This window comes from Ovis canadensis, chromosome 12 (assembly GCF_042477335.2).
Source record: "Ovis canadensis isolate MfBH-ARS-UI-01 breed Bighorn chromosome 12, ARS-UI_OviCan_v2, whole genome shotgun sequence".
Lineage (NCBI taxonomy): Eukaryota > Metazoa > Chordata > Mammalia > Artiodactyla > Bovidae > Ovis > Ovis canadensis.
This window is the reverse complement of record NC_091256.1, coordinates 70175253-70198400: the sequence shown is the minus strand read 5'-3', so window position 1 is coordinate 70198400 and position 23148 is coordinate 70175253. Positions and strand designations below refer to the sequence as shown.

Sequence of the window (23148 nt, the reverse complement as noted above, 5' to 3'; positions counted from 1 at the left end):
GGTAGCCTTTCACTGTGTCTGGGGCATTTGGCCTTTGCTGGGATTTGCTGGAGAAGGCTCTCGTTACACCTGACTCTTTCAAGGAAGTAAGCTGACATGGGAAGGAAGATGCAAGTTTTCCTGAGCTGTGATTGTTCTGGAGGTAGAAGGCATTTCTGCCCCTTGTTCTTCTGGAGCATTCTGCTCACAGCTTTCTGCTCATAGCTGTGGACCCTGGCTCCGCAGCATTGGAGCAGAGTGACGTCTTGATTTCAACACATACACCCTTTGACCTTTGCTTCTGATATTTATTATTATATTGAGCTGGGAGTTTCAGGAGTGGGAGCAAGTTGTGGATCTGATCAGAACTTTTCAACCTAACGTAGTTCCCAAGGGAGAAGGAACATGGGGTCTGATGGAGCCATGTATCCTCCTGACCCAGGAGACTCCGGAGCAGCTGTAAGGGGTGATGGGTGCTTTTCTTTGAAGGCAGCTGGGTGCCAGTGCTGCTCTGTGATACAAGCAGAGAAGCTTGGAAGGTAACTCGTCATTGGGAGCTATATCCCAGTATGAAGAATAAGTGGGGAAAACCAGTTTGATCCTGGGGAGACTTCCAGGTTTTAAAATCTCCAGGCAGGAGACACAGCTCTCTAGTTTGTCGCAGAAGCAATCCCAAACCCTGTGTCTCCTCACTTCTCCTGGAGGAGGGGCAGGCATGGGCAAGTTATAGAGCATAGTTCTCTAAGACTTTAAGGATTTAGAAAAGATGTCTCTTGAAGTCACTTTAAGCTGCTTCTTCTTCTTTTTAAACATCTGTTGATTTGGCCATGCTGGGTCTTAGCTGTGGCAGTGGGATCTTTGTTGTAGGTGTGGGCTCCAGAACAAGCAGGCTTCAGTAGCTGTGGGATGTAGGCTTAGTTGCCCCGAGGCACGTGGGTTCTTTCTGGACCAGGGATCAAACCTGGATTCTTCACCACTGGACCACCAGGGAAGTCCCTAAGCTTCTTTTTATCTAGGAAATCTTTTCAGCTACTCACCCTACGCTAATCTCTATCTCTGATAACACTGTTATTTATTGAACCACTACTGTATACCAGGCATGGTGTTCAGCACTTTACATAAGTATCCCTAACACTGAGAGTGACCCTGTCAGCTAATGAGTACAGTCCTTATTTTATGGGTAAGGAAATTAAGGCTGGAAAAATTTAACTCGCTAATAAGTGGCAAAGTCAATATTTTTTTTTATTAGAAAATAATGTATTTATTTATTTATTTTTGGTCGTGCTGGGTCTTTGTTGCTGCATGCAGGCTTTCTCTAGTTTGGGAGTGTTTCTCACCCATGGGCTTCTCATTGTGGTGGCTTCCCCTGTTGCGGAGCACAGGCTATAGGTGTACATGCTTTAGTAGCTCCAATATGTGGGCCCTAAGGCTCATGTGCTTCAGTAGCTGTGGCTCTCGGGCCCTAGAGAACAAGGCTCAGTAGTTGTGGCTCACAGGCTTTAGCTACTCCTTGGCATGCGAGATCTTCCTGGTGTGCCTAGTTAACTTCAGTTGTGTCCAACTCTTTGTGATCCACTGGGCTGTCGCCCGCCAGGTTCCTCTGTCCATAGGATTTCCCAGGCAAGAATACTGGCATGGATTGCCATGCCCTTCTCCAGGGGGTCTTCTCGACCCAGGGATTGAATCCATGTCTCTTTAGTTTCCAGCACTGGCAGGCAGATTCTTATCCACTTTACCTCCATTGAAGTTCAGAGTTAGGATCTGATCTGGGTCTAGCTCTGTCTAAAGCCCACTGTATTTCTATGACAGCACAGGGCCTCCTGAATAACTGTTTGTTGGTGGAATAGGTGAGCACACATGTCTTAATTGGAATACTTTGACTGTGTTTTGGAGCTTTATATATTGTTGTTCTCTCTCCCAGGCCTCCCACATCTATTGTTGCTCCCAATATACTTTAAAATTTTCATAACAACCTCAATATAATTGTCTAGCCTGTTATTTATTTCAAGTATCTGCTTGCGATTTTTTTCAGGTGTCTCTGTCTCAGTGCCTGTGTGGTTTGTTTTAGATAGAATTGCCAGTCCAGGTTCGATGCAGGATACAGGATGCTTGGGGCTGGTGCACTGGGATGACCCAGAGGGATGGTATGGGGAGGGAGGTGGGAGGGGGGTTCAGGATGGGGAACACGTGTACACCTGTGGCGGATTCATGTTGATGTATGGCAAAACCAATACAATATTGTAAAGTAATTAGCCTCCAATTAAAATAAATAAATTAATTTTTTTTTTAAAAGAAGATTTTTGAGGACCATGGGTGCTTCTTTCACAAAACCCAATTAAACATCATGCTTGGATATAGGCCTAAAATGATAATTCTTTTTTTTTTTTTTTGATCTGGCAGGAAGATAAAATAACTACACAGCTGACTCAAAACACTAGAGAAATTCAGAAGATCTAGGATGGAACCTTGGATTCCCCAGAGGCTGCCTCAGCCATCGGGGAGGCCCCCAGCACCATCAAAGGATCCAGACCGAGGGCTTCGGAGAGATAGATACTATCAGCCTATCCCTCACTCTTGGCACAATGGAGAGAGGGTCCATCAAAGGCAAGACATGGGCAGGAGCCCCCAGCCACAGCAGGACCCCAGAGCAGACCACCAGGAGCCTCACTATGCAGCCAGATCTGGGGAATGGCATCCACCTGTGCCCGGGGTTGACTATTATGAAGGTGGTTATCCCAGTCAGTTGTATTCAAGGTATGAGTTTAGAGCTTGGACTTGACCCAGCTCTCCTAAATGCTTATGAACAGATCGTTCTTTTCCGTCTTCCTTTTCCTTTTATTTCTCTTCTTCCTTTTCCTCCTCCTCCTCCACTGACTTAGCTAAACCCTTTCCTCTCCCAGGCTGGATTTTGGTGACTGAAAATATAGTTTATTTCCTTTTGTTAATCCCTAGGGGAGCTTCTTAAGAAGCCATCACAACGAGATTGGGTGTTGGGGGCAGAGGAGAGGGTAGAAAGAATGGTGAAATTCAAGACGGCAGATGAGACCCTCTTACTCTGGGATCACAAAAGGCAGGATTTGTGGACTATGGAAAGCTTTTCCTGTGGATGTCTATAAAAAGTTCCTTACCCTCGTTGATAACTCTAACCCAGGGTTAGCACCAAACCCACCAGCAACATAAGAGTCCTAGTGCCTAGATCAGCACCTACAGTGTGATGCCTACACAGAAAACATATACATTGAGTGAATGACTGGGAACTTAAACAAATCAGAGAGCAGATAGAAGCCTGGAGTCTCCAAGCTCAGAATGAAAAGGTCTCTGTGAGGTAATGCTGGGAGAATCTGGAGTTTCTACTTCTGGCCTTCATATTTTATGGAATGTTGCAAGCCATCTATTGTTTTACTTTAGCTTTTTCAGGTGAGATGATATTTTCCTGCATCTAGGTTTAACGTTGAAATTATGACAGCTATTGTAAAGAATGCTGCCCCTATGAAATAGTAAAGAATTATTAATTGATAAAAATAGTGTTGAATTCTTGAAGGAAGGTCTGTTAAGGGTAGAGGCAATAACAGCAAGCAGATTTAAAATGGTCCAATTTGACTTTTCTGTCTCATTTCCGTCTATAGTATGCATGGGAATTACAGTGGTGTATTGGGTACTTTACACAATTATCTTGCGAAGGGGTTTCCTAAGGTGATATCAGGGCAGGGTTTTCTTAGATAATATTTTGTGTTGTTGGATGTGTATATTTGAGGAGTAAAAGGGATCATGAGGAAGGAGAAGAGACACTTGGCTGTGGTTTTACTGTAAAAATTGCAGCCTTGTTCTGACACAATGATCCTATTCCTGCTCCGATTCTAGATTTTTGGTTGTAGGATGAACCATAGCTTTAGAGCAGATTCTGGATAGGTATCACAGTTTTGTCCTCTGAAGTTGTTTTGTTTGTCAAGTCCTTCATTGTGTTTCTTTTTTTAAAAAATCAATCATTTATTTGGCTGTGCTGGGTCTTAGTTGTGGCACTCAGGATATTTGATCTTCGTTGTGGTATGTGGAATCTTTAGTTGGAGCATGTGGGATCTAGTTCACTGACCAGGATCAAACCCAGGTTCCCTGCATTAGGATCATGAAGTCTTAGCCACTGGACCACCAGGAAAGTTGCTCTCCATTGGTTTTTCTCTTTGCTATGCTCATCCTTGAATGAGTGGCCTTTTTTTGATTCTTTAGGTGGAGCATTGAGGATCTCTATCAGAGCTATTACTCTCCAGCCCTAAGGGAAGAATATGCTTATGGAAGTTATTACTACCATGGATACCCACAGCAGCTTCAGGAAGAAAGAGGTATGGAATAATCTCCAAGAAGCCTTTGGGATGGTACCACTGGTCTGACAGGGCAGAGGCCAAAAGGGCCATGCTCAGAGCCTCATCCTAGGCCTCCACCCCCACCTGCTTCTTTCTTGGTCAGATGTTGCTGTTGCTAAGTGGCTTCAGTCATCTCTGACTCTGTGCGACCCCATAGATAGCAGCCCACCAGGCTCCCCCGTCCCTGGGATTCTCCAGGCAAGAGTACTGGAGTGGGTTGCCATTGCCTTCTCCGCTTGGTCAGATGAGGCCACAGCAAACACACTGCTGCTAGCCGTCTTGAGAAGACATAGAAAACAGTCATTTTTCTTTGTACATGTAGGTGTAGTTGATGGGACTGAAACTATTATTATGAGTGTTATGGAGAGTTTGTACTTCATCCATTTTTTTTTTCTACTCATTATAACCAAGATTATAGTCTCTCCCTGATCAAGTAACAGTGAAGTCAGTTCTTAACAGTGAAGTCATCAAGTGTGTGGGTGGGCTGTTATGAGTCTGACCATCACAGAGTGGCAGATTTGCACAAAAAGGAATTTATACCCTATACCAATAGTAAGGATTTAGGTATGTGTTAATGGCAACTTCTGACCTGCTAGTAAAGAGAAAAATCTGTTTCAGTACTGAAAACACATACACACACACACAGGATCCCCACTGTTGTACTATCCTGTACAGTCATGCTGATTGGTTCAGAGAAGACTGAGATTCATCTTACAGACTTTCACTGTTGGCTTTCACTTACCAACTTTATTCAATTTGGCAAATACAGTTAGCCCTCCGAATCTGCAGGTCTGTCTCCAACTGGTGATTGAAAATATTTGAAAAAAAGAAAATTCCAAAACTTAAAACTTGAATTTGTTGCTTGTTGGCAACTATTTACATAGCACCTATGTTGTATTGACAACTATTTGCATAGCATTTATATGGTATTATTAGTTTTAGAAGTCATCTAGAGATGATTTAAAGTTTGTGGAGGATGTGCATAGATTATATGCAAATATTACACCATTTTATTAATATATAAGGGACTTTAACTTTCTCAGGTCCTGAAACCAATCCCCTAAAGCATACAGAAGGATGACTGTATGTCTTTATACCTGCCTTACTCCAGTAACCCAGCTTCACAACTTGCTAGAATCTCTGAACTTTTAGGAATAGGAAGTGACCTGTCTTTGTTTTGTTTTCTCTGAGGGTGCAGTGCCAAGGCAAGGGAGTCCTTATATCTGGCAGGAAGATCATCGAGATCAAAAGTACCTCAATGAGCATCAACATGAAAACCAGAATAGGCCTTTTGGAACAAATAGGGAGACCCAGTTCCAGTAAGTGCGAAAGGAGAGGCTGGTTCAACATAATTCAGCCAAACTCAGACTATGTTTGGCAAAATTGATGTCATCTGGTACTGGTCCTTCATCTTCAGAAGCCCGTCTGCTTTTGTTCTGGCCACAAGGATGGAGCTCAGGCTGGCCCGAGCCAGCTGTTCGCATGGACCCTGGAAGGAGGGGTTCTTAATTCTGAGTGGCAGTTCCCCAAACCTGCCCAAGTCCCCAAACCTGTGAGGTTACTTGAGGTCCATGCTGAAGGAGGGCCTTAATTCTATGTTGGCCTTGGAACAGATGAGGCCTTGCAGAAGTTCTCATGATTGCATCCTGCCTGGGGATGGGGTGCTTCTCCTCTGCCCGGTCCTGTGCCCTAACAATGGTCTCTCCCCTGGGACGAGAAGAGCAGGGAGGAGCATTTTGTACATGTACCTGTCTGGTACCCTTAGGCCTTTCCCCTCCCTGAAACTCACCAACCTGCCTGCTCTGATTAAAGTCATTCTGGGATGTCAGACCACAGAGATCCAGCCTTCTCTGCAGAGTTTGGGGCCACTTCTAGTAACTGTACTATGAACTCCGTTCCTGTTTTTCTGGTTTAATAGACCGTGGCAGCACAAGGGAGGACAAGGCTTTTCCCTGTGGCACATGTGCCAACCCGACACCTGCCCACACTTTGCGGCAGAGCAGCCTCTAGTACAGGGCAGCTCAGCCTTGCTGGTCTGCCCTGGATCCCCTCTCACATGCTCCTGTCACTTTGCTACAGATCTAAGAGTCGGAATCCTTATAAAGACAGTCCTGCTTCTAACTCTGGACAGGAGAGGCCCGGGGGCCTGTTCATGGAGAGTCCGCTAACTGGGGCACAGAAAAACAAGGTAACCTGAAGTGACACAGGGCTGGTGATCTGTGACACTGCATCAGAGCTGACATCATCAGCAGTGGCAGGGCAGGGCCCTGGGGGTGGGGTCCCTAATGCCAGCAGTCTAAGGGGTACCATTCCTCCCCTCTTGGCAGAGCCTTCATGCCTACGTCCTCCTTTCCCTGATTCCTGTTTCAATCTTCTGGGTCTGGGGCCCTTATTGAGCCCTTTTGCATTTTTTTTTGCCAAGTTAGCTGTCATGAAGTATCACCCAAGTCACTCCAAGGTGGGAAAGAAAAGAAGTGTTTCTGGTACTCCGGTGAGCTAGCAATTTGGTTTACTTAGGAAGTGGGAAGTTGCTAGCATCTTTTAATTTGGGTATGAAAAGCAGAATTTAAAACCTTTCTTGACTCTTCCATTTCTCTCTTCTGAAATCTTACTGTGTGTACCAGTTGGGCTATGAAATGGAGCTCTTGAATTTTTTAAACTTTCAATTTTGGAATAACTTTAGATTTATGGAAAAGTTACAAGAGACAAGGTCTTAATTTTTGACAGTCTCGTATTAATCTTCTATCCCTGATTAGATTTGTATAATTTGGGGGAACGGTTTCTTCTGTATACCTAATACTTAACAGGGCCGGGCACCTATTAGGACTAACAGTAACAACACAATAACAGCAGTCATATATGAGTACAGTACTTTACAGTGTGGACAAAGAGCTTTTGTATCCATTGTTTGCATCTGCTTTACAATCCTCCCAGAATATAAGCTCTGTGAATTTCTTTTTTAAAAAATATTTATTTATTTGGCTGTACTGGGTCTTAGTTGTGGCATGCATCTTCATTGCAACATGCAGGATTTTTTTTAGTTGCAGCATGTGGAATCTTTTAGTTGTGGTGTGCAAATTTTTAGCTGCATCATGTGGGATCTAGTTCCCTGACCAGGGATCAAACCTGTGCCCCCTGTATTGGGAGCACAGAGTCTTAGCCCCTGAACCACCAGGGAAGTCCTTTTGTACCCATATCCTTAGGGAAAGCATTGCACCTGGAGCATAGTAAGTGCTCATTAGATAGTTGGTGAATGAATGCAAAAGGTAGGTACTTGAACTTTATAGGGTAGGTATGATTATCTACATTACAAATGAAGGTACTGAGCTTAGAGCGTCTACGTTGCTTGTTCAAGGTTACAGAGCCTGGTATTAACAAAGCTGGGATTTGAATTAAAACCCCCTGACCCCAGGACCTGCACTCTACCCATGGGGCCTAGATGAATCCTTTAGCGAGAACTGTCAGTTGAATGATCCCTTCTTTTGCTTTCAATATGTCCACATTCATTAGATTTATTTGAAAGTTTGAATTTTGTTGCTTTGAAGAAACACTTCAGAGGACTGTCTCTCTGAAAGTGTCTCTGATTCTTCCCATGTGTTCTTGTCATTTTTAACTTCCAGCCATCACTGATGGAGGAGTCCAACCTTCTCTGGCAGCATGAGTCTGGTCTCACCTCCAGCAGCTATGAGCTCAGTCAGTACATGGCAGATGCTTCCGAGCTCTATGACCCCAGGACTTCAGCAGCCTGGAGCCCAGTTCAGGCTGGTGGGTACTGACGTGATTAAAGGAGTTGGCTGAGTCTGATGAGAAGAGGGCTGGGTGGCACAGCTCTTGGAAGGTCAACTTTACCCAGTATTTCCAAGAGTAGATCCCTTGTCTGCCTCATTTGTATATGTAGGTCCCCTGGGCAGAGTGGCCAGCTTTGGCTCCATTCCCTGTCTTTTCTTTTGTACTGAAGAATGCATCATAGCTGATTCTTGGAAAGGAACATGGCCCATGGCCATCATCAGGTTGGGAGAAGAGGCCCTCAGAGGTACTGTAGGTAACGAGGGAAGAAAGTAAAGACCAGAGTCAGTTTGGGAAAGTCAAAGCAGGTCACAAAGGTCTGGATGTAGGAGGTTTGTCCTGAGTATTGGGGCTATGAGAGCCAATCCCCAACCTGTCACCCTCATGAGAGTCTAGGCCTGGTACATTATCATTTGTACTAAACCATCAATTCCTTGCATTATATTCTTTTTTCTTTTTAAAATTATTTTTTTATTGGAGTATAGTTGCTTTACAATGTTGTCATTTTCCACTGTACAGCAAAGTGAATCAGCCATATATATACATATAGCCCCGCTTTTTTGGATTTCCTTCCCATTTAGGTCGCCATAGAGCACTGAGATGAGTTTCCTGTGCTCTACAATGGTTTCTCTTAGTTTTCTATTTTATACCTGATAGTGTATATATGTAAACCCCAATCTATCGATTTATCCCATGCTCCTTTCCCCCCTTGGTGTCCATACTATGTCTGTCTCTCTCTTTCTGCTTTGCAAATAGGTTCATCTGTACCATTTTCCTAGATTCTACATATATGTCTTCATATATGATGTTTGTTTTTCTCTTTCTGACTTATTTCACTCTGCAAGAAAGTCTGTAGGTCCGTCCACATCTCTGCAAATGGCACAATTTTGTTCCTTTTTATGGCTGAGTAATATTCCATTGTGTATATGTGCCTTATCTTCTTTATCCATTCCTCTATCAATGAACATTTAGGTTGTTTCCATGTCTGGGCTATTGTAAATAGTGCTGCAATAAACATCAGGGTGCATGTATCTTTTGGAATTATGGTTTTCTCTAGGTATATGCCCATGACTGGGATTGCTGGGTCATATGGTAGTTCTATTTTTAGTTTTTTAAGAAACCTCTACACTGTTCTCCATAGTGACTGAACCAATCCACTTTCCTACAAACATTATAAGAGGGTTCCCATTTCTCCACACTCTCTCCAGCACTTTTTGTTTGTAGATTTTTTGATGATGGCCATTCAGACCAGTGTGAGGTGATATCTCATTGTAGTTTTGATTTGCATTTTTCTAGTAATTAGTGATGTTGAGTATTTTTTCACGTGCCTCTTGGCCATCTGTATGTTTTCTTTGGAGAAATGTCTATTTAGGTCTTTTGTTCATTTTTTTTATTGGATTGTTTGTTATTTTGATATTGAGCTACATGAGCTGTTTATATATTTTGGAGATTAGTCCCTTGTGTGTTGCTTTGTTTGCAAATGTTTTCTCCCATTCTAAGTGTTATTATTTTGTCTTGTTTATGGTTTCCTTCGCCGTGCAAAAACTTTTAAGTTTAATTAGGTCCTACTTGTTTACTTTTGTTATTTTCATTAGTCTAGGAGATGGGTCAAAAGAAGATCTTGCTGTGATTTATGTCAGAGTGTTCTGCCTGTTTTCATCTAAGAGTTTTATAGTGTCGGCCTTACATTTAGGTCTTTAACCCATTTTCTGTTTATTTTTGCGTATATAGTGTTAGGGAGTGTTCTAATTTCATTCTTTTACATGGGTTGTTCAGTTTTCCAAGCATCACTATTGAAGAGATTCTTTTCTCCATTATCAAATATTGGGTAACCATAGGTATGTGGGTTTATCGCTGGGCTTTTTATCCCATTCCATTGATCTATATTTCTTTTCTTGTGCCAGTACCGTGCTGTCTTATTACTGTAGCTTTGTAGTATAGTCTAAAGTTAGGAAGCCTGATTCTTCCAGCTCTGCTTTTCTTTCTCAAGACTGTTTTGGCTATTCAGGGTCTTTTGTGCTTCCACACAAATTATAAAATCTTCTGTTCTAATTCTGTGAAAAATGCCATTGGTTGTTTGATAGGGATTGCACTGAATATGTAGATTGCTTTGGGTAGTATAGTCATTTTCACAGTATTGATTCTTCCAGCCCAAGAACATGGTATCTCTCTCCATCTCTTTGTGTTGTCTTTGAAATCTTTCATCAGTATCTTATAGTTTTATGAGTACAGGTCTTTCGCCTCTTTAGGAAGGTTTATTCCTAGGTATTTATTCTTTTTGTTGCAATGGTAAATAGAATTGTTTCCTTAAATTCTCTTTCTGATCTTCAGTTGTTATTGTACAGGAATGCAAGGCATTTCTGTGCATTAATTTTGTATACTGCAACTTTACCAAATTCATTGATTAGCACCAGTAGTTTTCTGGTGGCCTCTTTAGGATTGTTTATGTTTAGTATCATGTCATTTGCAAACAGGATATTTTTACTTCTTTTCCAATCTGGATTCCTTTTATTTCTTTTTCTTCTCTTTTTGCCATGGCTAGGATTTCTAAAACTATGTTGAATGATAGTGATGAGCACAGGCATCCTAGTCTTGTTCCTGATTTTAGAGGAAATGATTTCAGTTTTTCATCATAGAGAATGTTTGCTGTGGGTTTGTCATGTATGGCCTGCCTTTATGATGTTGAAGTAGGTTCCCTCTATGCCGACTTTCTCGAGAATTTTTTTAAAAATCATAAATGGGTGTTGAATTTTGTCAAAAGTTTTTTCTGCATCTATTGAGATGATTGTATGGTTTTTATTCTTAATTTGTTAATATGGTACATCACATTGATTGATTTGCATATACTGAAGAATCCTTGCATCCCTGGGATAAATCCCACTTGATCATGGTGCATAATCCTTGTAATATGATGTTGGATTAGGCATTATAGTCTGACATATTCTTAAAGGCCTAAATCTGACTTAGAGCATGTATTTCTTCTAATTATGTAACCCACCCAGAATCTTATCTGGGTCCCAGGTGAAATTTGGAAAGAAATATGTCTGTGGAATATTTCTTACATAAAGCAAAGCAGTGGTAGTAATGCTAACAGTGTCCACCTGTTTTGGTTGGTCAGAGGACATCTCAGCAGCTGGTCCCAAGGAACCCATGAAGTTCTATGTCCCTCACATGCCTGTGAGTTTTGGGCCAGGAGGTCAGCTGGTGTGTGTGAGTCCCAGCTCTCCCAGTGATGGACAGACAGCCCTTGTTGAACTGCACAGCATGGAGGTAAACAAGATTCTGTGTCCCCTGAATGTCAGCACGTTACTCCCTGCTTGCCTTTGCCTGAGCCCTGGCATCTCCAGAAATAGAGTGCTCTTGGAGGGGTCTGAGTCATGTACCCTGTGGACTGGGGTGTGTGTGTGTGTGTGTGTGTGTGTGTGTGTGAAGGCATGCGTGGGGCTCTTCTCTGAAAGAAGTAATGCTAGACTGATGTTTTACCTGTGATGCTGTTGGCTCATATCCAGAAACTAGAGAGCTCGTTTTTGTCTTCCTGCTTTCTCCATGAGGCATTGAGCCCCATCCTAGGACCACAGCTCTGGGTTCTGATATGGACTCAACTGAGGAATGAGACACTGGGGGCACATAGTCTTGAAGACCAAACTTGAGTTTTTTGTTCCAGGTTATTCTTAATGATTCTGAGGAACAAGAAGAGATGAGGACTTTCTCAGGACCGCTGATCAGGTAAATCACCATAAAAGTTGCCAAATAAGGGCTTTTGAAACCTATAAAATCTTCCTGCCCAAGTCAGCATTTGGGGCTTTGGGCTTGGCTTCCTTGAAAGAAAATATCTGTCCCCATTGGAATGGAATCTTTGTGCTATAAGTTGGAGCCAGATGTGGCCTGAGCCATTTTGACAAGCAATTTGAGTGTTGAAAGACAGAAAATGTTTAAAAATCTGAAATCAATTCTATTTCACAAAGGCTATGTGGTAGGAGGTTTTAATGTTCTGGGTACTTAATAATACTTAAACTGGTAGAAAAGTGGAGCACAGCCTGGGAAATCATAGGCAAGTTGCTCATATGGAAAACATTTTTCTGGAGAGATGTATAACCCAGTCAGCGTGTTACTAGACAGTGTGCAAGTCTGCCCTCTGCAGGACTTAGCTAGAACTGCTTTTCAATTCCTAGTCATGTTTCTGATAAATACTGAGGATGTTCTTTGTTGTGGAGAAAAGAATTCAGGCTGGTGTCAGAGGTGAGATAATACATTCTGAAGCCCTTTAAATATCGTCACAGCTATACAGATGTGTCCTTATCCTGAAGCTTCCCCCTCCAGGAAAATCCCCAGGGTATTTTGACAGTTCCTTCAAGTAAAAATGAATTGTCTCCATTTTTACACACAGGTGTAGTAGCAGTGTGGCCTAGAGTACCGAGTTGGGTGTTTGGACACCTAGGGTACGGATGTCCATTTGACTGACTTCATTAAATAATCTCAAGCAAATAATAATTCCTGTTTATTGCATACTTTATATATGCTACACAATTGGCTAATTCCTTTTTGTATGAGGTAGACTTTAAAACAGTGTTTTAATAGAAGTATAGTTGATTTACAATGCTGTGTTAGTTTCATATTACAGCAAAGTGATTCAGTTATATATAAATCTGTTCCTTTTCAGATTCTTTTCCATTATAGGTTATTACAAGACATTGAGTTGGAGGTAGACTTTTAAAGACATTTTATTTTGTTTATTTATTTTAGCTGCACCAGGTCTTCGTTGCTCCACGCGGGCTTTCTCTAGCTGTGGCAAGCGGGGGCTATTCTTCGTCGCAGTGCCCTGGCTTCTCACTGTGGTGGCCTCTCTTGTTGTGGAGCACAGGCTCTAGGCATGCAGGCTTCAGTAGCTGTGGCACACACGCTCAGTAGTTGCAGCGCCAAGAATCAGTAGTTATGGCACATGAGTTAGTTGCTCCACAGCATGTGGAATCTTACCAGACCAGGGCTTGAACCTGCGTCCCTTGCAGGTAGATTCTCATCCACTGTACCACCAGGGAAGCCCTGGAGGTAGACATTTTAATCACCCCTGTTTTATCAAAAAGAGCAGAGGCTCAGAGGCGATAAGCAGCTTGTGTAGACTGAGAAGTTTAGGCTAGATTTAAATCCAGGGTTGTCTGATCTCAAAGTCTGTGCTCTGACCTGCCACCCAAATAAATAGTCATTTCAGGTCTCTGGGCCTCAGTTTCTTCCTCTGTAAAATGGAGACAGTGTATGAGAGAATCTCTGAGGTCCTTTCCTGTTCTATATGGAAACAACGGTCCTGTAACTACAGACTCACTGTCCCCATCCTGGGTTGCTGCTACTGCTGCTGCTAAGTCGCTTCAGTCGTGTCCGACTCTGTGCGACCCCATGGACTGCAGCCTGCCAGGCTCCTCCGTCCATGGGATTTCCAGGCAAGAGTACTTGAGTGGGGCGCCAGTGCCTTCATCCTGGGTTGTCCTGTTTCTATTACTGTCTCAGTTCCAGCCCAGGCAGCGCCCTCACGCTGTAGGAGGGGCTTGTGGTCCTGCCTGGGAGAGGAGTCTGCCCCTCACTCTTTGCTCCTTGAAATCTCTTCCAGGGAAGATGTGCACAAGGTGGACATCATGACGTTTTGCCAGCAGAAGGCAGCACAGAGCCGCAAATCTGAGACACCGGGGAGCAGAGACTCGGCTCTACTCTGGCAGCTGTTGGTTCTCCTTTGTCGGCAGAACGGGGTCAGTATCACCGCGGCCGGAGGATGGGCAGGTGCAGGCTGGACTGAAATTTAAGTTTTCCTGGGAGAGAGAAGATTCGTCTTGGGGCAAAATTATAAAAGGTAACATTAAAGAAGCAACAAACGGCCTCAAGAAAAGAAACTGCTGAGGTCAATGCCAGAGTGCAAACGCTAACTTTTCCCTGCCCTTCTCCACTAGCCTCTGGTTATTGCTCAGTTCTTGGGTTACCTCACCAAGCAGATAATACACCTATGAGAGTGTGCATATTTCTGGTCATTGTGGCTCCTGACAGGCAGAAAATAGGCATGAGAATGAAGGTGGAGTTTCAACTACCACAATGCAAAAAGGACTGTCTTGTGTTTACCTGTGGGTCTCCTCCTGAAGCGGGCGTACCAGCTTCTGCAGCCTGGGGTACCAGCATGGCGACGAATGGGATTCTTTTTGCCTTGCAGTCCATGGTGGGGTCTGACATCGCCGAGCTGCTGATGCAGGACTGCAAGAAGCTGGAGAAGTACAAGCGGCAGCCGCCTGTCGCCAACCTCATCAACCTGACGGACGAGGGCTGGCCAGTGCTGGGCTCGGGGACCCGGGACCTGCTCACCGGGGAGATTCCTCCCAGCGTGGAGACGCCTGCGCAGATCGTGGAGAAATTCACCAAGCTGCTCTACCATGGAAGGAAGAAGGCAAGTGCCGCGCCCACCCCTGCTTAAAATAGTCCGGGCAGCCATATAGCTCACCCCTCCCCCAATGGTATGAGTGACATCTACTCATTTTATAACTAAGTTCAGAAAGGTACAAAGGAAAAAAAACAACAACAACACAAAGTCCTACCACTAAAAGATAATACCTGTTAACATTTTGATATATTTACTTCTAATATTTTCTATGCATATGTATAAATATTAAAAGTTAAATTAAATTACATATACAATTTTTTTCCTTTTTCCCCTTAAGACTATATGGTGAAACCCTCTCATGGCATTAAACTGTGCCACTAAAATCTAGACTATATTCCATTATATGAATGTATCATATTTTATGCACAATTCACTGTTGTTGACTATATAGGCCATGTACACTTTTGCCATTCTCTGGTAACTCAGTGGGTAGAGAATCCACCTGAAATGCAGGAGACCAGGTTTTCACTCCTGGGCGGGGGAAGATCCTCCGAAGAAGGAAATGGCAACCCACTCTAGTATTCTTGCCTGGAAAATCCCATGGACAGAGGATCCTGGTGGGCTACAGTCCATGGGGCTGCAAGAGCCAGACACGACTTATCCATTAAACCACAACCACCATAATTATACAATTCAAAAGTCTTGTTATATAAATATCTGGATGGTCTTTTTATTATTTTTTAAGATAGATTCCTAGAAGTGGAACTACTGGGTTAAAGAGTATGTACTTTTAAAAGGCTCTTCATATATATACTAAATTAGTTTCCAGGAAGTTTGTTTACAAATGAATACCTCCATCAACTATATCTAAAATATACATGTCAATACTGAATACTTTAATTCCACTGATGAAGTGATGTCTTCTGTATTTTTTGATATGTAAGTTAGACTTTAACATTTTTATATAATTTATTCAATTTTAAATAGAAGTATATTTGACAAATGAAATGGCAAGATAATGTATACAATGTGATTTGATATATGGTGTGAAAGGATTCCCCTCACTGAGTTATTAACATATACATCACCTCATATATGTCCCTATTATTTTATACCCTAATTTTGAAGTTGAGCTCACATTTTACAAAAGTCTGAAGTGAAGTGAAGTGAAAGTCACTCAGTTGTGTCTGACTCTTTGCTACCCTCCATGGACTGTAACCCACCAGGCTCCTCTATCCATGGGATTTCCCAGGCAAGAATACTGGATTGAGTTGCATTTGGTAAACTTAAATATTTGCATAAATGGTTGAAATCAATTTGAATCATTTAAGAATAAAAAGATAAAAGGGATATAACAGGAGAAATAATGCTGTTCCCTGTTCCCTCCCAGCCGCAAGATTTTTCCTCTCTGAAATATACAGAGGTATTTCCTCCATATATAATTATTTCCTCCGTCTTTGCCCTTATAGCATATTACATATCATGTCTTCACTTTCCTTTTGTCATTTAACAAGATCTTATAGGAAACACTCAATATTAGCATTGGTAAATTTTTTTCCATAAAGGAACAGATAGTAAATATTTTAGGCTTTGCAGGCTTTCCTCTACTTAGTTCCACTGTTATTGTGTGAAAACAGCCATGGATAATCTGTTAATAAATGGGTGTGGCTGTGTTTCAATAAAACTTTATTTATGGACATAGAAATTTGAAAATATCACTTTCATGTGTAATGAAGCATTATTCTTTTTTTGATCTTTTTTCAATCATTTAAAAGTGTAAAAACTTTTCGTAGCTTGTAGGCTGTACCAAAACAGGCAGTGGGCTGAACTGGGTCTTCTGGCCACATTTTGGTGACTCTTGTTTCTTATTATATACAAATACCTTCCTCATTATTACTTACAGCTACATAGGTGTCTATAGGTGAATTATAATCAATTCAATTGAACTTCTGTAGATTGACACAGGTCATTTCTAGTCTTTTGCAATTACAAATAATGTTGCAATGAATAACACTGTCATTTTGCACCTTTGGAGAGAATATACGTAAGGAAAGTTTGTAGAAGTGGAAACTTTGGATCAAAGGGTATATGGTTTGTAATTTTGATAGATATTTACAAACTGACTTTTTAGAGGTTGTATTGATTACTTTACCAATATACGAGAGTGCTTGCTTCCACCTACTCTCACCAACCCAGTGTGTTTCTTTTTGATATGTGCCAGTGTGAGAGGTGAAAAAAATGTAGTTATTTGCACTTTTGTTATTATAAATGATGCTGGATATCCTTTAATCTGTGAATATTTTTGTCACGGATTTTCCAAAATTTTCTGTGGAGTTTTGATACCCACATATTGATTTGTAGGAACTCTTTACTTTTTAAGGATTTTCTGTCTGAAATCACTTTTTTGGGGTGATATATAGAAAGGCTTTTCCTGCTTCAAAATTAATTTTTGAAAATAAAGTTGAAATACTTTTGTGACTTCACCTTTACCTTTAAATCTTTAATTGTGTGTGTATCTTTGTATGTGATGTTATCTTTTAAACGAGAGATAGACATGATACTCAGTGAAAATGGGATCAACTTGTAGCATATATGTGTGTGTATATAGTCATTATATATTTAATATACATATTCACTATATAGTAGGGAGTGCTATTTCACCAGTGATTCACTTACTCAATAAACATTTATGTAGCAGCCACTTCTAAGGTATCAAACCCAGTAGGGGGATACAGAGATAAATCAGTGATAATCTCTTTCTTAAGAATAAGTAATGACCATAACAACAACAATAATAAAAGAAAATATTTGAAAAATACTTTCTATGTGCCAGATACTCACCTATCAGCTTATATGCATGATCTCATTTATCTTCATAGAAACCCTCTAGTTTAGGTTCTATTCTTATTCTATGTATTTATAAATGAGGAAAGTTAGTAATAAAGCAAGAGTTAGATTTAGGAAGCCTGGTGGTACCTGATCTCGGGCTTGTAACCACCCACCACATCATCTGTCATACTACGACCCAAAGGTAGCAAGGGTAGATAGAGCCCTGTGGGAGTTTAGGGTGATCTGTGAGGAGCTGGACTCCACAATATTTTTAAAATCTTATATTAACACTTGACTAGGGTCTTAATTCTGGCATTGTGCAAGACTGATATCCTCTATATAATTTCTCAATTCATCACTTATTCTTAAATTATATTTTTGGGGATGCAGAGTTTTGACTAAAGTAGTAATTCCCCACCAATCACAGTGGTTGTCAGAGGAGGCCTTACAAAGAGCTTAGAAAAGAAGAGAAGCGAAAGGCAAAGGAGAAAGGGAAAGATACACCCAACTAAGTACAGACTTCCAAAGAATAGCAAGGAGAGATAAGAAAGCTTACCAGTCTTTAGTAAATCCTTCTAAAAAACACTACTATGAAATAGTTTAATGTACAAAAATATCAATCTTCTTTTCCCCAAAAGAACATTTCTTTTTTTTTTTTTTTAAGATTTCACCTGGGTTTCTTTTCTTTTAAATGGAAGTATAGTTGATATATAATGTTGTGTTAATTTTTGTTGTACAGCAGAGTGATGCAGTTATAGATATACTTTTTCTAAATATTGTTTTCTATTATATTACAGGATTTTGAATATAGTTCCTGGTGCTATACAGTAGGAACTTGTTTCAAAAAGAGCAATCTTAATGTCATTTTTACTTCTACTGACTATGATGCTGAATTTCCTAACTGTGATTGTTTAAATTTATTCTCTCTTCAAATATGATAATATGGGAGATGTTGGGATAATCAAATACATTCTCATTTGGAGGTGGAAATACCTCATTAGTAATCTCCTGTCCAAATATAAAATTATTTTGGGGACAGTAAGGAAATTGCATGGTCAGTTACAAAGTTGTGTCTGACTCTTTTGTGACCCCATGGACTATAGTAGCCCACCAGGCTCCCCTGTCCATGGGATTTTTCCAGGCAAGAATACTAGAGTGGGTTGCCATTTCGTCCTCCAGGGAATCTCCCTGACTCAGGGATCAAACCTGTGTCTCTTGGGTCTCCTGCATTGGCAGGTGGCTTCTTTACTACTCAACCTCACATATAAATTAAACTCTTACTGAATAGTTTTAAAAATTAAATGAAGAGATAAATATATGTATGTGTATGTTTTAAAAGCAAGATCTGATGCTGTAAAGAGCAATATTGCATAGGAACCTGGAATGTCAGGTCCATGAATCAAGGCAAATTGGAAGTGGTCAAACAAGAGATGGCAAGGGTGAACGTTGACATTCTAGGAATCAGTGAACTAAAATGGACTGGAATGGGTGAATTTAACTCAGAGGACCATTATATCTACTACTGTGGGCAGGAATCCCTCAGAAGAAATGGAGTAGCCATCATGGTCAACAAAAGAGTCCGAAATGCAGTACTTGGATGCAGTCTCAAAAACGACAGAATGATCTCTGTTCGTCTCCAAGGCAAACCATTCAATATCACAGTTATCCAAGTCTATGCCCCAACCAGTAATACTGAAGAAACTGAAGTTGAATGGTTTTATGAAGACCTACAAGACCTTTTAGAACTAACACCCCAAAAAGATGTCCTTTTTATTATAGAGGACTGGAATGCAAAAGTAGGAAGTCAAGAATAACCTGGAATAACAGGCAAATTTGGCCTTGGAATGCGGAATGAAGCAGGGCAAAGACTAATAGAGTTTTGCCAAGAAAATGCACTGGTCATAGCAAATACCCTCTTCCAACAACACAAGAGAAGACTCTACACATGGACATCACCAGATGGTCAACACCGAAATCAGATTGATTATATTCTTTGCAGCCAAAGATGGAGAAGCTCTATACAGTCAACAAAAACAAGACCAGGAGCTGACTGTGGCTCAGATCATGAATTCCTTATTGCCAAATTCAAACTCAAATTGAAGAAAGTAGGGAAAACCACTAGACCATTCAGGTATGACCTAAATCAAATCCCTTATGATTATACAGTGGAAGTGAGAAATAGATTTAAGGGCCTAGATCTGATAGATAGAATGCCTAATGAACTATGGAATGAGGTTCGTGACATTGTACAGGAGACAGGGATCAAGACCATCCCATGGAAAAGAAATGCAAGAAAGCAAAATGGCTGTCTGCGAAGGCCTTACAAATAGCTGTGAAAAGAAGAGAGGCGAAAAGCAAAGGAGAAAAGGAAAGATATAAGCATCTGAATGCAGAGTTCCAAAGAATAGCAAGAAGAGATAAGAAAGCCTTCTTCAGCCATCAATGCAAAGAAATAGAGGAAAAGAACAGAATGGGAAAGACTAGAGATCTCTTCAAGAAAATTAGAGATACCAAGGGAACATTTCATGCAAAGATGGGCTCCATAAAGGACAGAAATGGTCTGGACCTAACAGAAGCAGAAGATATTAAGAAGAGGTGGCAAGAATACACAGAAGAACTGTACAAAAAAGATCTTCACAACCCAGATAATCATGATGATGTGATCACTAATCTAGAGCCAGACATCTTGGAAAGTGAAGTCAAGTGGGCCTTAGAAAGCATCACTACGAACAAAGCTAGTGGAGGTGATGGAATTCCAGTTGAGCTGTTTCAAATCCTGAAAGATGGTGCTGTGAAAGTGGTGCACTCAATATGACCAGCAAATTTGGAAAACTCAGCAGTGGCCACAGGACTGGAAAAGGTCAGTTTTCATTCCAATTCCAAAGAAAGGCAATGCCAAAGAATGCTCAAACTGCCACACAATTGCACTCATCTCACACACTAGCAAAGTAATGCTCAAAATTCTCCAAGCCAGGCTTCAGCAATATGTGAACCGTGAACTTCCTGATGTTCAAGCTGGTTTTAGAAAAGGCAGAGGAACCAGAAATCAAACTGCCAACATCTGCTGGATCATGGAAAAAGCAAGAGAGTTCCAGAAAAACATCTATTTCTGCTTTATTGACTATGCCAAAGCCTTTGACTGTATGGATCACAATAAACTGTGGAAAATTCTGAAAGAGATGGGAATACCAGACCACCTAACCTGCCTCTTGAGAAATCTGTATGCAGGTGAGGAAGCAACAGTTAGAACTGGACAGGGAACAACAGACTGGTTCCAAATAGGAAAAGGAGTACATCAAGGCTGTATATTGTCACCCTGCTTCTTTAACTTCTATGCAGAGTACATCATGAGGAACGCTGGACTGGAAGAAGCACAAGCTGGAATCAAGATTGCTGGGAGAAATATCAATAATGTCAGATATGCAGATGACACCACCCTTATGGTAGAAAGTGAAGAGGAACTAAAAAGCCTCTTGATGAAAGTGAAAGAGGAGAGTGAAAAAGTTGTCTTAAAGCTCAACATTAAGAAAACGAAGATCATGGCATCCGGTCCCATCACTTCATGGGAAATAGATGGGGAAACAGTAGAAACAGTGTCAGACTTTATTTTTTGGGGCTTCAAAATCACTGCAGATGGTGACTGCAGCCATGAAATTAAAAGACACTTACTCCTTGGAAGAAAAGTTATGACAAACCTAGATAGTATATTCAAAAGCAAAGACATTACTTTGCCAACTAAGGTCCGTCTAGTTAAGGCTATGTTTTTTCCTGTGGTCATGTATGGATGTGAGAGTTGGACTGTGAAGAAGGCTAAGCGCTGAAGAATTGATGCTTTTGAACTGTGGTGTTGGAGACTCTTGAGAGTCCCTTGGACTGCAAGGAGATCCAACCAGTCCATTTTGAAGGAGATCAGTCCTGGGATTTCTTTGGAAGGAATGATGCTAAAGCTGAAACTCCAGTACTTTGGCCACCTCATGTGAAGAGTTGACTCATTGGAAAAGACTCTGATGCTGGGAGGGATTGGGGGCAGGAGGAGAAGGGGATGACAAGAGGATGAGATGGCTGGATGGCATAACGGACTCAATGGACGTGAGTCTGAGTGAACTCCAGGAGATGGTGATGGACAGGGAGGCCTGGTGTGCTGTGATTCATGGGTTGCAAAGAGTCGGGCATGACTGAGTGACTGAACTGAACTGATTTTTTAAAATTTGCAGCTTTTGATCCATGTCACCAAATTAATGGGTGTGATTACTTTGACATATGAAGTTGACTAGTTAATAAGCACTTAATATTTAGTAAGCAGTTAGTTATAGTGTTAGGTGGGGTAGGATAATGGCCATGTATACTGGCTTAAACATAATAGCAGCCCTTTTCTCTTCATGTGACAGTACTGGGCAGGTGAAGAGAAGATGGGGCAGCCCTCCTCCATAAGCAACCCAAGGACTCAGCTGTGTGAGGCTCTACCATCTTCAACCCAGAATCTCTAAGGCTCCTGGGTGTCATCTGCATTCCAGCCAGATGGGGAAAAGGCCATGGAGGATTGAGCATGGGGAGTCCTATGGGCCAGACCCAGAGGCTGCACGCATTGCTTCCATTTCCATCTGATACCCTAGAACTCAGCCACATCTCAGTGCCAGGGAGGTGGGAAATACGGTCAAGCTCTTGGCCCAGGAAGGAGAGCATGGATTTGGGTGAGGAACTAGGTGTCTCTGCCACAGTTGTTAATGAACAGTTCCTCTACTGTGCCCTGTGAGCACCATCTTACAACTCATCTTTAGAGACTCAGTCCTTGGTGTGAAATGCCTCTCTCATTCTTGGTGCTTAGGCTCATGACATTTTCTCAGGAGATAAAGGTAACTGGTAACCATGTTGGTGGGGAGCTAATGAAATCATGTAATAGGTTCTGATAACATGAAGGTTCGAGAAAGGGACACTGGAGAGAGAAATACCTGCCAGCTGAAGCTGGTTCCCTACTCTTTCTTTCTCAGATTCACATGGGAGGCTCTGCGAGTCTTCCTGGAAGCCTGGCCTCTACCTGCTCAGGGGGCAGCGGCGCCCAAGCGCAGTTGCTGGTTGTGTTGGAGGAAGGTGAGCAGAGGTACTGAAGGTGATGTCTGTATTTCAGGAAGCCTTGGAGTGGGCCATGAAGAACCATTTGTGGGGCCATGCTTTATTCCTCTCCAGCAAGATGGACCCAAGGACCCACAGCTGGGTCATGAGTGGGTGAGTCGGGGACTTGCACAGGAAGAGCCCAGTGGAGCAGAGGGACCTCCCCTCCAAACGTGGGGATGAGGGTAGGGAGAAATACAAGACGCAAGGAAGAGCCCAACCCTCCAAGCGTCTTTCCAATTCTAAGTCGGGCGTAGTATTTCTCTTCTCCAGATCCTTATAACCTAGGTGCAGATACATTCTTTTTAGCTGCTGAGTTGAACAAAACATTTTAGTGACATTTTCTCAGGGTCAGAGCTTCCAAAGATTAAACAGGACTCTGCATTGCAGTAGCCTTCTCTCATTGGAAGAGAGAAGTTCCTAGAACTCTAGAGAGTTCCATCAGTGAGGGGTGGATCACTTAAAGGTGACTGACAGAGCGTTAGGACTGAGAGGTAGTAACTCACTGCTTAGTCCTGCGGCGGGCTGTGGGTGCTGAGAAGTAGGGAGGGATCCGGAGTAGGAGGACTGTGAGCTGTGGTAGAAAGGGGTTTATCGGGCTGGAGGTTAGATACGGAGACTTGCTCTAGTGGGAGATGTCAAGACTGAAGGGGTGCCCTCGGTCATAGTTTGCACTGGCATACCAGAACCTGGGTGCCAGGGGGCACTGGGAAGAAGGCTCAAACCAGAGTGGGA

The 23148-nt window shown here is 42.0% G+C and overlaps 1 protein-coding gene across 8 annotated transcripts in view; it reads left to right on the top strand.

Moving 5' to 3' along the window:
* Positions 1 to 23148, top strand: part of SEC16B (SEC16 homolog B, endoplasmic reticulum export factor) — a 65827-nt gene that overhangs the window by 18328 nt on the left and 24351 nt on the right. For 3 of the 8 annotated variants that reach the window (XM_069546142.1, XM_069546141.1, XM_069546140.1), the window contains exons 2-11: positions 2380 to 2733; positions 4204 to 4316; positions 5536 to 5656; positions 6417 to 6525; positions 7958 to 8102; positions 11242 to 11393; positions 11788 to 11849; positions 13723 to 13858; positions 14311 to 14541; positions 22430 to 22527. In XM_069546142.1, the coding sequence (XP_069402243.1) occupies positions 2438 to 2733; positions 4204 to 4316; positions 5536 to 5656; positions 6417 to 6525; positions 7958 to 8102; positions 11242 to 11393; positions 11788 to 11849; positions 13723 to 13858; positions 14311 to 14541; positions 22430 to 22527 (1463 nt within the window). In that variant the 5' untranslated portion in view covers positions 2380 to 2437. Of the gene's footprint in view, positions 1 to 282; positions 519 to 2379; positions 2734 to 4203; positions 4317 to 4440; positions 4536 to 5528; positions 5657 to 6416; positions 6526 to 7957; positions 8103 to 11241; positions 11394 to 11787; positions 11850 to 13722; positions 13859 to 14310; positions 14542 to 22429; positions 22528 to 23148 lie in introns of those variants that run through there. The other 5 variants (XM_069546144.1, XM_069546146.1, XM_069546145.1 and 2 more) reach the window with 3 other exon arrangements.